General features: G+C 38.9%; 1 protein-coding gene across 1 annotated transcript; it reads left to right on the top strand.

Annotated features, from left to right (window-relative positions):
• The first annotated feature begins 90 nt into the window (after positions 1-90).
• On the top strand, positions 91-15,759 carry pomt1 (protein-O-mannosyltransferase 1). The gene is made up of 20 exons (XM_079816262.1): positions 91-351; positions 491-609; positions 711-817; positions 908-958; positions 3,485-3,631; positions 3,716-3,821; positions 3,912-3,971; positions 4,103-4,196; positions 4,278-4,433; positions 5,555-5,685; positions 5,774-5,869; positions 5,976-6,068; positions 6,801-6,897; positions 6,985-7,077; positions 10,444-10,564; positions 10,640-10,737; positions 10,844-10,957; positions 11,056-11,182; positions 14,777-14,954; positions 15,215-15,759. The coding sequence occupies exons 2-20, from the start codon at positions 491-493 to the stop codon at positions 15,387-15,389; spliced, it is 2,163 nt and encodes a 720-aa protein (XP_079672388.1). The 5' UTR covers positions 91-351; the 3' UTR covers positions 15,390-15,759.
• Positions 15,760-15,891: the final 132 nt, after the last annotated feature.

The following is a 15,891-nucleotide window of genomic DNA, read 5'->3' as shown; positions in this document are numbered from 1 at the left end:
GTGCTATTTAAAAAACAAGTAAACAACAACAGAAACATCCAGATACTTTTTGGAAAGGGACTCATTTAGTGCCGGAATGTTTGGACTTTTAATTTGAAATGTGGGTGATACTGCCCGGAAACACAAACGCACAGACTACACAGGGTTGGTTAATTTACACATTTTAATGTTTTTAAAGTAAAGATTAAAGCTGTCGCTTGTGCCAGAGACATGGCTGCATTTTTTAATCAAGTCAAGTTTTAGCGAAGATCTGTATTCATTACTTTTTGCGAAAAGACATAGCACATGTAGACGCGAAATCAGCAGTGTTGACCCATCATTGCGAAACCCGTGAGAAATAACTGAATCAAGGTAAATACACTACATGCATTTACATTATATGCAAAATGCATGTTTCATACTGTATTCCGCCATTGTACATGTAGAATAATTTAATACGTATATAGTGTTAACAGTATGTTTTACCTTGATGAATGAATTTATTGTTCAGATGCAGTGTGTGAAACTGCCCATCAGTGTGACAGTGGAGATCAATCTGCTGCTGGTGGCAGTGACTGCACTTGCGCTCGTGACCCGACTATATGGCATTCACTTTCCTAAAGCTGTAGTGTAAGTCTGCGTTTAATCACTATTTTAAACATTTTTATTTATTTATTTTAATGTGAAATCAATTCACCTATGTATATTATTATGTTTGTATACTTCTAAAGGTTTGATGAAGTTTATTATGGACAGTTCCTGTCTCTGTACATGAAACGAGTGTTTTTTATTGATGAGAGTGGTCCACCTTTTGGCCACATGATACTAGCTTTAGGAGGTGAGACAATTGTTTGTACTTTATAAATCATATCATGAAGAAAACCACTTAATGTATATGTATACTAATGTATTTTATTTATTTGTGTAGCGTATTTAGGAGGATTTGATGGCAACTTTGTTTGGAACAGAATTGGAGCAGGTGATCATATCATACAGTTTCATGTTGGGTTGACAAAGCCAACCACCTGTTCATGTGCAGATTCCAGTGTTTTTTGTTAGTGTCACAAACCCAATTCGGACTCTTAACTGCTTATAGAGGAGATATATTAAACTATTTTAGGGCCAGGGTCCCTTGGTGGATAGTAGGGGGTGTAACAATACACCAATGCCACGTTTCGGTTCATATCACGGTTTTGGAGCCACGGTTGGGTTCGGTTCTGTTTGCTGTGGAAGCAGGGTTCATGGCAGGGCACCAGCAATAATAACACTAGATTCACTTTTAACTTAACAACAACAAGTTAACTTACTAACTTTATCTTTATTAACTTTATACTGGCTTCACGTTTTCTTTAGAGCAGTTAGCATACCTGAGTAAACTAAAACGAAATAAATGTAGACTAGTCAGAAATAATCTACTCATTTTACCATTTACCATAATGTTAAATTTCATATGTTATGAAATATAATAACAATAATGTTATTTCATAAAAATTGATGAAACACAGGTAATGTCCCACTTTAGCCTACTTAACAAACACATTTAATTGTATGAATATGATTAATACTGATGAATAAATAGGCCTATAAGTTAAAGCTATTTAATAGCAGTTTTTGTTAATACAATAAAGTCAAGTCAACTTTATTCATATAGCGCTTTTTACAATGCATATTGTTTCAAAGCAGCAGCAGCAGTAATGCAACAGAATTTGATTCGGCTGTACAGCCGCTCTGGAGAAAACGGTAATGTCATCAGCTCATTTCAATTATCATACTGTGACAATGTGGGCAGATTAATAATTTAGTTTATATAGTTAATTTAGTTTATTAATTAGATTTATTTTGATATTTAGTTGAACATTTAGTGTCCCCAACTGAGCAAGCCAAGCCAAAGGCGACAGTGGCAAGGAACCAAAAATCCATCAGGTGGCAAAATTGAGAAAAATAAACCTTAGGAGAAACCAGGCTCAGTCGGGGTGCCAGTTCTCCTCTGGCCAATTAACAAACAGGGTATGATTATTATTCTGCCAACTTTACAGGTCAGGGGTCATATTAGATCGAAAGATCGGAGGCATCACGCTGGAGACGGGTTTATTGAGGATGACGTGTCGATTTAACAATTATTAAATAGGAATATTCAAAGAACGGAGTCATCACGCCGGAGATGGGTTTGTTGAGAATGCCGTGTCGATGAGGTAATTTCAGGGGGAGTCTAAATGACACGGTCTCTGCAGACACTTCAGGGATGCGTTGGTCATGTCTGGGCCCCGGTCCACCATCTGATCTGGATACGGCCGGGATCCGGCTGACTGCAACAAACCTCGGGATAAACAGAGAGACTAACATTAGCGTAGATGCCATTCTTCTGATGATGTAACGAGTACATCAGGTGTTTTGGAAAGTGTTCCCGATTCCGGCTGACCTAGTTAATGCAGCCTAACAATCATTTAATTAAAAAAAGTGTTTCATGTGTATGCCATAGTAAAGAGATGTGTTTTTAAGATTTAAACTGACAGAGAGTGTGTCTGCTTCCCGAACAATGCTAGGAAGACTGTTCCAGAGTTTAGGTGCTAAATAGGAAAAGGATCGACCGCCTGCAGATGATTTTGATATTCTAGGTATTATCAACTGGCCAGAGTTTAGACGTGATGGAGTATAATGTGTTAAGAGCTCGCTCAACTACTGGGGAGCTAAACCATTTAGTGCTTTGTAAGTAATAAGCAAGATTTTAAAATGTATGCGACATTTAATAGGGAGCCAGTGCAGTGTTAATATGGTCATACAAGAACTCTAGCTGCTGCGTTTTGGACCAGCTGGAGTTTGTTTATTAAGCGAGCAGGGCAACCACCCAGTAGAGCATTACAATAATCTAGCCTTGAGGTCATGAACGCATGAACTAACTGTTCAGCATTTTGCATAAAGTAGCCACCACATTCATTTAAAAATATACAAAATAACATAAAGTGAAAATAAAGTGGCATTTTGGGGTTATGGAAACAACAGTTACCATGGCGAATACACAATACATCATGAACTGTTAATGAAAAATTAAAACTGCTTCTGATGAACAGAATGAACATCATACCTGCATGCCTTCCCAGCTAACACACGTCAAACCAATTACGTGATTTATTGGTATTTTACTTTTGTTTCATGACTTACGAATTGACAGCGTAACGTTACATGCTCGTAGTTTCTCTTGCGCTTTATATATGAAGTGATGAAGAGCCCGTGCTGCCGCATTTGAGTGTGTAATAGAAGCGTATGCAACACTTGGCATCATCCAAATCTCAAAGTAGATTTGCTTCAAATCTCAAAGTATTCAAACTACATGACACACTAACACTTATGTAACCTTCAAACTGTCGTGAACATTCATGCAAGGCTTTGTCAAGACAACATTTTAACTGTCCCTTTATTTTTTTTACATGTTACACTGTCATACATTAACACAGGCTTACATAGTAATTTCATTACTCCTATTGACTGTTATTGGGATCCATTGTAGAATACACCAGTAATGTTCCTGTTTGGAGCCTTCGGGTGATACCGGCCCTTGCTGGCTCCTTTTGTATACCACTTGCTTATCTTCTGGTGGTGGAGCTGGGGTATTCCCACTTCTCAGCATTAGGGGCCTGTGTGCTGCTCCTCATGGGTAATTACCATATTATTTCAAGTCATTGCCTGAGGACAGTTTTTCTTGCATGTTAGGGTAAATACTTTTGTTTAATTTTTACAGAAAATTCCATGATTGTGCAATCACGCTTCATGCTGCTGGAGTCCGTTTTAATCTTTTTCCTACTGTTAGCTGTACTGTCTTACCTCCGCTTCCACAAAGCACACAAGTAAGAATTGTAGGCTAACATGTTTTGTCAGTAATGATGATGACCGAATTTCAAGGTCATAAGTGTGTCATGTGCTCTCTCTTCTTCCAGTTCATCCTTTAGGTGGTTTTGGCTCGTGGTCTGTGGGGTCAGTTGTGCATATGGAATTGGGTATGTCCCCATGTATACACAGATTACTTTTGTGAAGCACCACTCACATTTTCTTCAGAAAGTGTAAAAATCTGGTTTCTTGCTGACTGCAAATTAAATTCAAGTTTATTTAGTTTGTTCTTATTTTTCAGGGTTAAGTACATGGGTATCTTCACATACTTTTTACTGCTAGGCCTGGCAGCTGTACACACCTGGCAACTTATTGGAGATCGAACTTTAAGTCATGTGAGTGAATGGTTACCAAATATCCATGGGTTTTACAGCGTTATTGGTACAAAGTTATGATTTTGCGATCTATGTCAAAAGGGCAAAGTAGCGGTCCAGGTTTTGGTTCGTTTACTGGCCCTTGTGGTGTTACCCGTCATCATGTACCTTGGATTTTTCTACGTCCATCTCACCCTGCTGTATCGCAGTGGACCACATGACCAGATGATGAGCAGTGCTTTTCAAGCAAGTCTAGAGGTACAGATAAAATTCCTCTATTAATTACACTATTGTTCAAACGTTTGGGGTCGGTAAGATGCTTCAATGTCACATTTGATCAATCTAATGCATTGTTGCTTAACAAAATTGTTATGAAACGGAAGTTGCAATGGTCAATGAGTGAAACGACTTCTTGAACTAGAAAAAATGTAGGGCGATTTTTTTCACTGGGAATTGATTGGATCGTTAGACCGTTGTGGTTTGCTATTGGTCGATCTCATGATGTGAGTGACAGGTTGTCCCGCCCTTGCGCCAGTAAACGCATCATCAGAGAAGAGAAGGATTTGGAATGATATATTGATTAAAGATTACGAGGGCACATGAATTTAAAACAAAATGATGTGCACAGATAAAATATTCTCAAATTATTCTCATTATACTCAAAACTATAATTTTCAACATCAATATTTTGATCACTGACAGCTTCTTCACCAGATCCACCATCAAGTGACAGTGACACTAATATTTGATTGCGTTTAGCACTTGCTCTGCAGTAAATCACTGAGCCATCTCAACTTTTGCTGTTGATACTTCCTGTTCTTTTGTTTTCTGCCTGCTGTAACTATGAGTGAAACGTCACTTCATCATTGTGTATCAGACCCTGCCACCTTGTGGAATAAAGATAAATTGCACTTATTCAGTCCTCAAAGATTCAATTATTGTTGTGCAGAAAAAATATACTTGCACTGTTACACACCTCAGGTCGTTAGCACCCTATAACATTTTTTACAAAACATGAATGGGAAAACAGGCATTATTTTATATTTTTATATATTTTTCTCGTTATATTGTTTATAATAAATTGATTGAGGAATACTAAGAAGGTTGATGTCTAACTTTAAAAAATGAATAAGGAGGGCGGTAGTGAATGGCGTCCCAGGTCACTAAAGACCTGAGGTAAGCGTTAAAGGGTTAATTTCTTCAAAAAAGAAAAGAAAAAATCATACTGATCCCAATTTTTTTTAACATAGCGTGCGTAATGTATTCAAACAGATTTGTTCAAATACACATTGTTATAGTCACCTACCTAAATGGTGATTTGTATCACAGGAACGTTTATTTGTGTTTGTATGGTAATCTACTTTATTTCTCCTATAAAGGGCGGTCTTGCCCGGATCACTCAGGGGCAGCCGTTGGATGTAGCGTTCGGCTCACAGGTCACTCTCCGCACCGTGTCCAGTAAACCTGTTCCATGTTGGCTTCACTCCCACAAGGCTAACTATCCAATCAGGTGAGTCACAAAGCTGCAGGTTCAAGGTGATGTAATCCTAAACAACCACATCTTCATGGAGATCTTTACTGTTTATCTATGTTTAAAGGTATGAAAATGGCCGCGGTAGCTCCCACCAGCAGCAGGTGACCTGCTATCCTTTCAAAGATGTCAACAACTGGTGGATTATTAAAGACCCTGGGCGGTATGTGTTTGTTAATAATATTAGAATTTTTCGTAAAGTTCATATGACCCATATATGCACTGCAGATAAATATTTACATGAATTGTATTGTAATTTAAAACCCCAGGCACAGTCTTGTGGTTAGCAGCCCTCCCAGACCTGTCAGACATGGCGATATTATTCAGCTGCTACATGGAATGACTTCTCGCTACCTAAACACGTAATACGTCACAAGTTACATTGAGTATTAAAGTGTCCCTATTATGGCATTTGAAAGGTTCCTATTTTTGTTTTGAGAGTCCCCAACAACAGGTTTACATGCATGCAAGGTCAAAAAACACTTTCATTGTCTTATAATATGCAGTTATTTTTACCTTATTTGCTCAATGACTCCCAAAGGATTTGCTCAGTGATTCATTTTTCCAAACCCCTCCTTTGCGTGACGCTAATCTGCGGTGGAATGTCTGAGAAGTGACGTGCTGTAATCTGATTAATCTTGCTGTCTGTCGCCATTTGTTAGCGTCACAGATAAATGAATAGCCAAATTTATTTAGGTGCACGTGTGGGAACTGTATCAAAATGCGTGAGGCTGAAAATGCGGGCAATGCGCTAATGTTTCGTCTTGACGTCACAACATAACGGCTTGGGATTCGTTTTAAAAGCATTTCTTTTGATTGACTCAGAGTCGACTCTTACTTTTGAGAGACAATAATGTATGGTGCACTTTCAGATTTAAAACTTTGCAGGATGTTTTCATTCACCCAGAACTATGTTACACACTACATGAAAGGTAATTTCCTAAAATACATAATAGGGGCACTTTAAATTGTTATTATTAACATTTAATATCAATCAATCAATTTTATTTTTTAAATTAACAATAATGATAAAACAAAATAATGTTTGTAATGTGTTTTATTAGTGGCAATAACCTGACTGTGCTTTGTTTAAGACATGATGTTGCAGCCCCCATGAGTCCTCACTCACAGGAAGTGTCTGGATACATTGACTTTAATGTGTCTATGCCGGCTCAGAATCTATGGAGAGTGGTAAGATCTCAGTCCCAGAGGTCTATAATTAATATTCACATTTATTCAAAAAAATAAATGTTATGCATTGTGTTCATTGCACTGTAGGACGTAGTGAACAGGGAGTCCAATAGAGAGATCTGGAAGACGATTTTGTCAGAGGTGCGACTAGTCCATGTGAATACTTCCGCTTTTCTGAAGGTTTGTGCGTTTGTTTAAGTTTATTGATGGTTCATGTTAGCTCAGGCCCATTAAATCATTTAAAGATAAAACAAACAACGTTTGATTTTAATAATGCTTTAGTAAGTGTTGAAATTAACATCAACTAAGATTAATAAATGCTTTAGAAGTATTTTTCAGTGTCAGTTCTTGTCAACTAATATAGTTAACTAATGTTAACAAATGGAACCTTATTGTAAAGTGTTACCATATCGTTATAAAATTAGTGATTGTTACTTGGATACTCCACCCAAAAATTAAACTTCTGTCCACATTTACTTGATTTCTTCTGTGGAACAAGATGTTTTGGAAAATGCTGGAAACCAAACAACAGCTCATTGAGCGAGAGAAAAAAACCCATTCAAAATCTTTTATGTTCCATACAAGAAAGTCAGTCATTTTTGGAACAACATGAAGGTGACAGAATTTAAATTTTTTATGTATTCTTTTAAGAGTTATTTATACCTGTTGTATTTATTAGGGATGCACCGATAGGATTTTTTGGGCCCGATACAAATAGCGATTTTAACAAACAATTATTGGATATTTGTCACTTGCCCTCTTATTTGAACTTTTGTCATTAAAATATATAGTTTTGATCATGTTTTAAATCAACAAAGTAAAAAAAAAAACATACATTAACTTATAGCCTACTAGCTAGTTTATTGCTGCATTATCAAATAATTTCTAATGAACAGTAAAATGCTCATTAAGTGACTGGAGATGAGGTTCATGCATTCATGTCCTCATATATTGAGGTGGAAAAACACTGCAGGTTTCCGTGTGTGTGAAGTAAATGAAACACAGAGACACAGAAACGTGCAGGATTCATATTTTTTGTCTTTTTTGCGGCTTAATATTCACAGACACTAGTATATATTGCAATTTGATTTAAGTGTACTGACCTACGTTTTATTTATTCATCAAAACTTTGACAAATTCCGTGACATTCCGCTATGCAGTAAATTCCGTTTTTATGACTGGATTCCGTAATGAATCCTTATTAAAGTTACAGAAGTTTTTTTTTGTTGGTCTTTTGTTGTTTGATTAACATTAAAACGCAGACAGCAGCGCAGCAGGAATATTACATTATAATCTTGGATTATGCAACAGACATTATACATCTCAGTGCCTTTACGCAGTACATTGAAGGGTTAGTTCACCCAAAAATGAAAATGTCGTTTATTACTCACCCTAATGCCGTTCCACACCCGTAAAGGCCTGTACACACCGGGACGAATATCGCGCGCGCTTATTGCCAGCGTTTTTCGTGCCGTTTTTCGGCGCGTCTTGAGTGTTCACACCCAAGCGATTTTCACTGGCGCTGCGCCGAGTGAACGTGCACATTCAGTCGATGCGCTCCCGGTACACAAGGTGGTGCTGCGGTACTTTAAGCCTCTGACACTCGCTTGTCACACAGAAGGAGAAGAGAGACAGTATTTACGTGCTTGCCAAAACCATAGACATATTATGTATATGGACAAAACCATTCACACACTTTTTGCTAACTGGCAAGCAGCATTAGCAGTTCATCTTCTTCTTTGTCTACTTACTACTTCTTCGTCGTATCAATGTGTGCTCGGCAAGACCGTTTTGTGCTCGAGCGCCACCAAGTCGTGTTTTACTGTCACTTCAGCAGCTCCAGGCACGTGAACAAAAGCGCCGATCTCATTGGTCGGACAGTTTTTTACGCGCCGCGTCAAAATAAAAAAACGAACCCGAGGCGTTTTTTTAAAAATGACGCTTTTACGCCTGCCGTTTTGCGCGTCGGTGTGAACACTCACATTGGCGCCCATTGTTTAGTCCCGAGGCGTTAAACGTCGGCGATAAACGCGTGCGAAAATCGTCCCGGTGTGAACAGGCCTTAAGACCTTCGTTAATCTTTGGAACGCAAATTCCAAATTCGTATAGTGATGGCCGATTTCAAAACACTGCTTAATGAAGCTTCGAAGCATTATGAATCAGCGGTTCGGAGCGCCAAAGTCACGTGATTTCAGCAGTTTGGCACGCTATCCGAATCATGATTCAACACACTGATTCATAACGCTCCAAAGCTTCATGATGCAGTGTTTTGAAATCGGCCATCACTATATAAGTCGTTTTTTTGGTGCACCAAAAATATTCTCGTCTCTTTATAATATTAATATTGGACCACTGTACTCACATGAACTGATTTAAATATGTTTTTAGTGCATTAATGGATCTTGAGAGAGGAAATGTCATTGCTGGCTATGCAGGCCTCACTGAGCCATCGGATTTCAACAAAAATAACTTAATTTGCGTTCCGAAGTTTAACGAAAGTCTTACAGGTGTGGAACGGCATTAGGGTGAGTAATAAAATACACGCCACTTTCAAAAGCCAAATGGCGTGTTATCTGTACGCATTTTGAGCTATCTGCGTGTATGTCTACGCCGTGTGATTCCGCGTGTATGTGTACACCGAAACAAACCATCATGTCCGCGTGTATGTCTACGCCGTGTGATTCCGCGTGTATGTGTACACCGAAACAAACCATCATGTCCGCGTGTATGTCTACGCCGTGTGATTCCGCGTGTATGTCTACGCCGTGTGATTCTGCGTGAATGTCTACGCCGTGTGATTCCGCGTGTATGTCTACGCCGTGTGATTCTGCGTGAATGTCTACGCCGTGTGATTCCGCGTGTATGTCTACGCCGTGTGATTCTGCGTGAATGTCTACGCCGTGTGATTCCGCGTGTATGTCTACGCCGTGTGATTCCGCGTGTATGTCTACGCCGTGTGATTCTGCGTGAATGTCTACGCCGTGTGATTCCGCGTGTATGTCTACGCCGTGTGATTCTGCGTGAATGTCTACGCCGTGTGATTCCGCGTGTATGTCTACGCCGTGTGATTCCGCGTGTATGTCTACGCCGTGTGATTCTGCGTGAATGTCTACGCCGTGTGATTCCGTGTGTATGCCTACGCCGTGTGATTCCGCGTGAATGTCTACGCCGTGTGATTCCGCGTGTATGTCTACGCCATGTGATTCTGCGGGAATGTAAATGGATTTATAAACATACTAAATTATGTTTTTTTGAAAATGTAAAAATGCAGAATGTTTCTTGTGATGGGTAGGTTTAGGGGCAGTGTTTGTGTGTGTGAGATGGGTAGGTTTAGGGGTGGGGCAGTGTAGGGGGATAGAATGAAACAGCGTTGATAAACACGCTAAAAAGTGATTATGCGTCTTGATAGCACGCCAAAATGGCATACGAATTGGCGTGTCATACATACGCCATTTCATGAGATCAGTCTGGTAAATTGATTAAAAAAAATTGGTCGATACATCGGTGCATTCCTAGTATTTATACCTGTTTTGTAATGTTTTGCAGCTCAGTGGAGCGTCTCTTCCAGAGTGGGGTTTCAAACAGCTGGAGGTGGTTGGGGATAAGATTCATAAAGGCTACCAGCAGAGTGGCATGTGGAACGTGGAGGAGCACCGCTATGGCCGAAGTATGATAATTAACATCTGTGTACGTTTTCGTATTGATTATGTCTTCTCTTTCAATTATACACACCTCTGTACAGGTCAGGAACAGAAGGAAAGGGAGTTGGAGCTGAAGTCACCTACTCATGGCGACGTCAACAGAAACCTCACATTTATGGCCAAATTTCTTGAGCTGCAGGTGAATATTAAATATTAATCATGATCTTAATTATGTCAATCGTCGGTAAAGCCATTTGGAGCCAGTGTTGCAGAATGAATACACTTCATGTATGTTTGAGTAACAGTGGAAGATGCTGACAGTAAAGAATGAAGAGTCCGAGCACAAATATAGTTCATCACCTCTTGAATGGATCACAATGGACACTAACATTGCATACTGGCTTCATCCTTCAAGTAATGTACGTCAATATCATTCTGTTGGTTTTTCTTTTATGTCTGTGTGTTTTACAGAATGATAATGGAACTAATCTGTCTAATCTTTTCTATTTTAATACAGGCACAAATTCAATTGATAGGGAATTTTGTGACTTGGACCGTTGGAAACCTTGTGCTGGTTGTGTACTGTCTTCTGTTTTTTACGTACTTGCTAAGACGACGAAGGAAAGTGGAAGACATTCCTCAAGGTATGTACCTGGAAGTACTGTCACACAAACGGTGAGGGAGGAGTTACACACAGAAGTTGAATACTTGGGGATGGGGTTTGTTTAAATCTCTAACATTAACAGTGAGCATTAAGTTAGGTCACCTTTATTTATACAGCGCTTTATACAATATCGATGGTTTGAAAGCAGCAGGAACATAACGATTCAATGATTCAAACAGAATTCAATTCTACTGTAAAGCAGTTCTAAAAAGACAATAGTAAACAGTCATTATTCAGTTGAAATCCGCTCATTGTTGATTCATTTCGGGTCAATAACTGTAAAGTACATAAACTATGAAATTAGTTCAATTCTGCTATAAAGCAGCTCTGCAGAAAACAGTGATCAAGTCATCAAGTTCTCATCCAATAGTGTCAATGGAGTCAAATCATTAATATTGCTGAAAATTAAGTGTCCCCAACTAGGCAAGCCAGAGCCAACAGTTGCAAGGAACCCAAACTGCATCAGGTGACAGGAATGGAGAAAACAAACCTTGGGAGAAACCAGGCTTAGTCAGTTACCCTCTGTTCGTTTGCTGTTGGTACAAACGTGAACAAAGGACGTGAACAAACAATGTGTGATTATGCTTCAGGCTGCATCACAAGTCAGAATTCAGAACATGATCGGTTGCATTCAAATATTCATCCAGTTGCTTTTGCTTGAAGATCAATTCATCATGCCGGTATGGAGCCGAAACTGGCGATAGGGTCTGTGCAAAGCACTTGTCTGGTTCTTGTGGTCTTTGCCGAGGATCTGTGCAGATTGCTGTCGTGCCGCTGAGTTTTTTTACAGGGGATTGTTCTAGTAGAGACAGCATCTGCTGACATTAAGGGCTGCGATTAGGTCATGTCTAGATGCAGGTTCAGCTGATCTGGATATGACCCAGATCCGGCTGACTGTGGTAGCCTCGGGATAAGGATGAGACAGACTAATATAAGCATAGATGCCATTTTTCTTACGATGTAACAAGTACATCTGGTGTTACGGGAAGTGTTTCCAGTTCTAGTTGTCCTAATTTATACAGCCTCTTTTAACGGATGTGAATTATGAAATAAAATGGATAATGTGTTACGTGTATGCCAGGTTAAAAATATGTGTTTTTAGTCTAGATTTTAACTGAAAGAGTGCATCTGCTTCCTGAACAAGGCTAGGAAGTCTATTCCAGAGTTTGGGTGCTAAATAAGAAAAGCCTGCCTGCAGTCGATTTTGATATTCTAGGTATTATCAACTGGCCAGAATTTTGAGGCTGCAAATAGAGGCGAAGGACTATGACGCGTTAAGAGCTCGCTCAAGTACTGTCTGAGGAGCTAAACCATTTAGTGCTTTGGAAGTATATAGCAAGATTTTAAAATGTATTCAATGTTTAATAGGGAGCCAGTGCAGTGTTGATAGAACCGAGCTAATATGGTTGTATTTCCTTATAGTGAGAACTCTAGCTGCTGCGTTTTGGACCAGCTGGAGTTTGTTTATTAAGTGTGCAGGGCAATCACCCAGTAGAGCATTACAATAATCTAGCCTTGAGGTAATGAACGCATGAACATAACGTTTCTGCATTAGTCATTGAGAGCATATGTTATAATTTGGATATATTTTTAAAATGGAAAAATGCTGTTTTATGGACACTAGAAATGTGGCTTTCAAATTAAAGATTGGTATCAAACAGCACACTGATGGCAAAGAATTGACAGAGCAGCCATCAAGTGTTAGACAGACTGATCTCATGAAATGGCGTATGTATGACACGCCAATTCGTATGCCATTTTGGCGTGCTATCAAGACACATAATCGCTTTTTAGCGTGTTTATCAACGCCGTTTCATTCTATCCCCCTACACTGCCCCTACCCCTAAACCTACCCATCACACACACACTGCCCCTGCCCCTAAACCTACCCATCACAAGAAACATTCTGCATTTTTACATTTTCAAAAAAAACATAATTTAGTATGTTTATAAATCCATTTACATTCACGCGGAATCACATGGCGTAGACATACACGCGGAATCGCACGGCGTAGACATACACGCGGAATCACACGGCGTAGACATACACGCGGAGATGATGGTTCGTTTCGGCGTACACATACACGCGGAATCACACGCCGTAGACATACACGCGGATAGCTCAAAATGCGTACAGATAACACGCCATTTGGCTTTAGAAAGTGGCGTGTATGTTTACGCAAAGTCATGATGTTGTGTTAGACAGTTATTGTAGGTTAATACGTGCTGAGATTTTTGGTCCAAATTTTTTTTTTTTTTTCAGAATTAAGTAGTAGGAAATTACTAGTCATTCACTTTTTATATCAACTATGCATTCCGTTACGTTTGTGAATTGGTATGTTTCGCCAGGGCGCGAATAAATATAGATCATCAGTGTAACAATGAAAACTAACGCCATACTTCCTAATGATATCTTCCAAGGGTAGCATGGTACAGGGTGAAAAGCAACGGTCCTAGTACTGAGCCTTGCGGTATTCCATACTCCACTTGTAATTGATATGACAACTCTTCATTTACTGCTACAAATTGATAACAGTCAGATCTGTATGATTTTAACCATAATGCAATTCCGCTAATGCCAATGTAATTTTCTAGTCTATTCAAAACAAACTTGTGGTCGATAGTATCAAATGCAATACTATGATCCAGTAACTCTAGTAGAGAGATACAAGCACGATTGGATGATAAAAGCAAATCATTTGTAACTCTTAATAATAGCAGTACGTAATAGCAATAGCATACGGTCTAAATCATAACTGGAAATGCTTGCAGATACCATTTCTTTCTAAGAAGGAACATAGTTGTGAGGATACTGCCTTTTCTAGTATTTTTGACAGAAAAGGGAGAATCGAAATTGGTCTGTAATTAACTAATTCTCTCGGATCAAGTTTTTTATTATTATAAGAGGTTTAATAACAGCCAGCTTAAAGGTTTTTGGTATGTTTCCTAATCCTAATACATTAATAATATTAAGAAGAGGATCTATGACATCTGCTGGAAGCATCTTTCATATCTTGGGTCTAACATACATGTTGTTGATTTTTAATGATTTAAGACGTTTAGACAATTCTTTGTCTCCTATAGCAAAGAATGAATGGAATTGTTCCTCAAGGGGTCTATAGCTCGACGTCTGACGCAATACTGTTGTATGGTTATAATTTTCTCTCTAATAGTATCAATCTTGCTAGTAAAGAAATTCATAAAGTCATTACTGCTGTGCTGTTTTGAAACGTCCAATGTGGAAGCTGTATTTCTCATTAATTTCGCCACTGTATCAAATAAATACCTAGGGTTGTGTTTGCTCTCTTCTAAGAGAGTTGAAAGGAAGCAGATCTAGCAGTTTTGAAGGCCTTTCTGTATGCAGTAACACTTCCCAGATGCGAAAAAATTTGAGATATTGTTTTCTTCCAGCTGCTCTCCATTTTTCGGGCGGCTCTCTTGCGAGTGTGCTTGATACACCACGGCATCAGACTTTTTCCACTGCATTTTCCTTAATCTTCATTGAGTGCAAAGGAGCAACCATGTCTAAAGTGCTGGAAAAGAGAGTCAATGGTTTCTGTTTCTTCTCTTTTAGACGCTTGGGAACAGCTGGTTTTGGCTGGTGTCGTTTGCTTTGGAGGCTGGGCAGTTAATTACCTTCCATTCTTCCTAATGGAGAAGACTCTGTTTTTGTATCACTATCTTCCAGCGCTCACCTTCAAGATCTTGCAGATACCAATTGTCACAGAGCACCTGTACATCCATGTACTGAGGTAAGAGGTGTCATTTCTGTCATCAGTCACTGAAGATCTTATGTTCTCTGTTGAAATTTGCATAGTATTATGCTTGTTTATTGTGTGTGTGTTTGGGCTCTGTAAGATTTTTTAAATATTTTTTTAAAGTCTCTTATGCTTACCAACACTGCTGTCTACCTGTCTTATCTAATTGAATAAAAGCTGTGTGTTTATCATCGTCACACCAGTGTGTTAATCACATGTCTATGCTCGTATCTGTATGTCATGCTGTTTCTCAGATCCCCAGCTCAACGGAAAGCATTTGGTGGTGTTATTTTGGCAGTCCTTTGTTCAGTATACATGTCCTACCACAACTTGAGCCCTCTCACCTACGGCCAGCCAGCATTAACATCAGACGAGCTTGCTGCACTACGTTGGAGAGAAAGTTGGGATATTCTCCTACGAAAACGCTGAAATGTCCGTCTTGTTTCTTAAAGAACAGGAGCTTCCATACAGCAGTTTGGTAGTGCTGTTGGATTTCCAGAGAGCTGTGAAACACGGTTTTTAGGGTCTTGTACTCAAACATAAAAATGTGAAAAACTCTACAATGAGAATTCATGCTGCTGAATCTCAAAACTCTAAACCAAATGGACTGTAAAGCACTATTTTCATGAGCTTATGTTTACATATTATTCTGTTTGTATGGCAGTTTTATTGTATTGTTTTTATGCACTTGTTGAATTTCTTAGACTGTCTTTTTATTTAATCCTTGCACAACACTAAACAATGTAAATTGAAAATGGAATAAACCTTTTTATCATAAACTTTGTATTAACATATTCATAGCAACAGCCATTATGTTAATCATTTAAATGAATCAAGCAACATGGAACAGATGAGCGTGTAAATGTAGAGTGGTGAAAGCATAGTTGTTGCCGTAAGACAAACCCATGTGTTGTAGTCTCTTCTCTTTGAT

Source organism: Gobio gobio (assembly GCF_949357685.1).
Source record: "Gobio gobio genome assembly, chromosome: 4".
Lineage (NCBI taxonomy): Eukaryota > Metazoa > Chordata > Actinopteri > Cypriniformes > Gobionidae > Gobio > Gobio gobio.
Note: the sequence above shows the minus strand (reverse complement) of the source record. Positions and strands in the feature narration are given on the sequence as shown.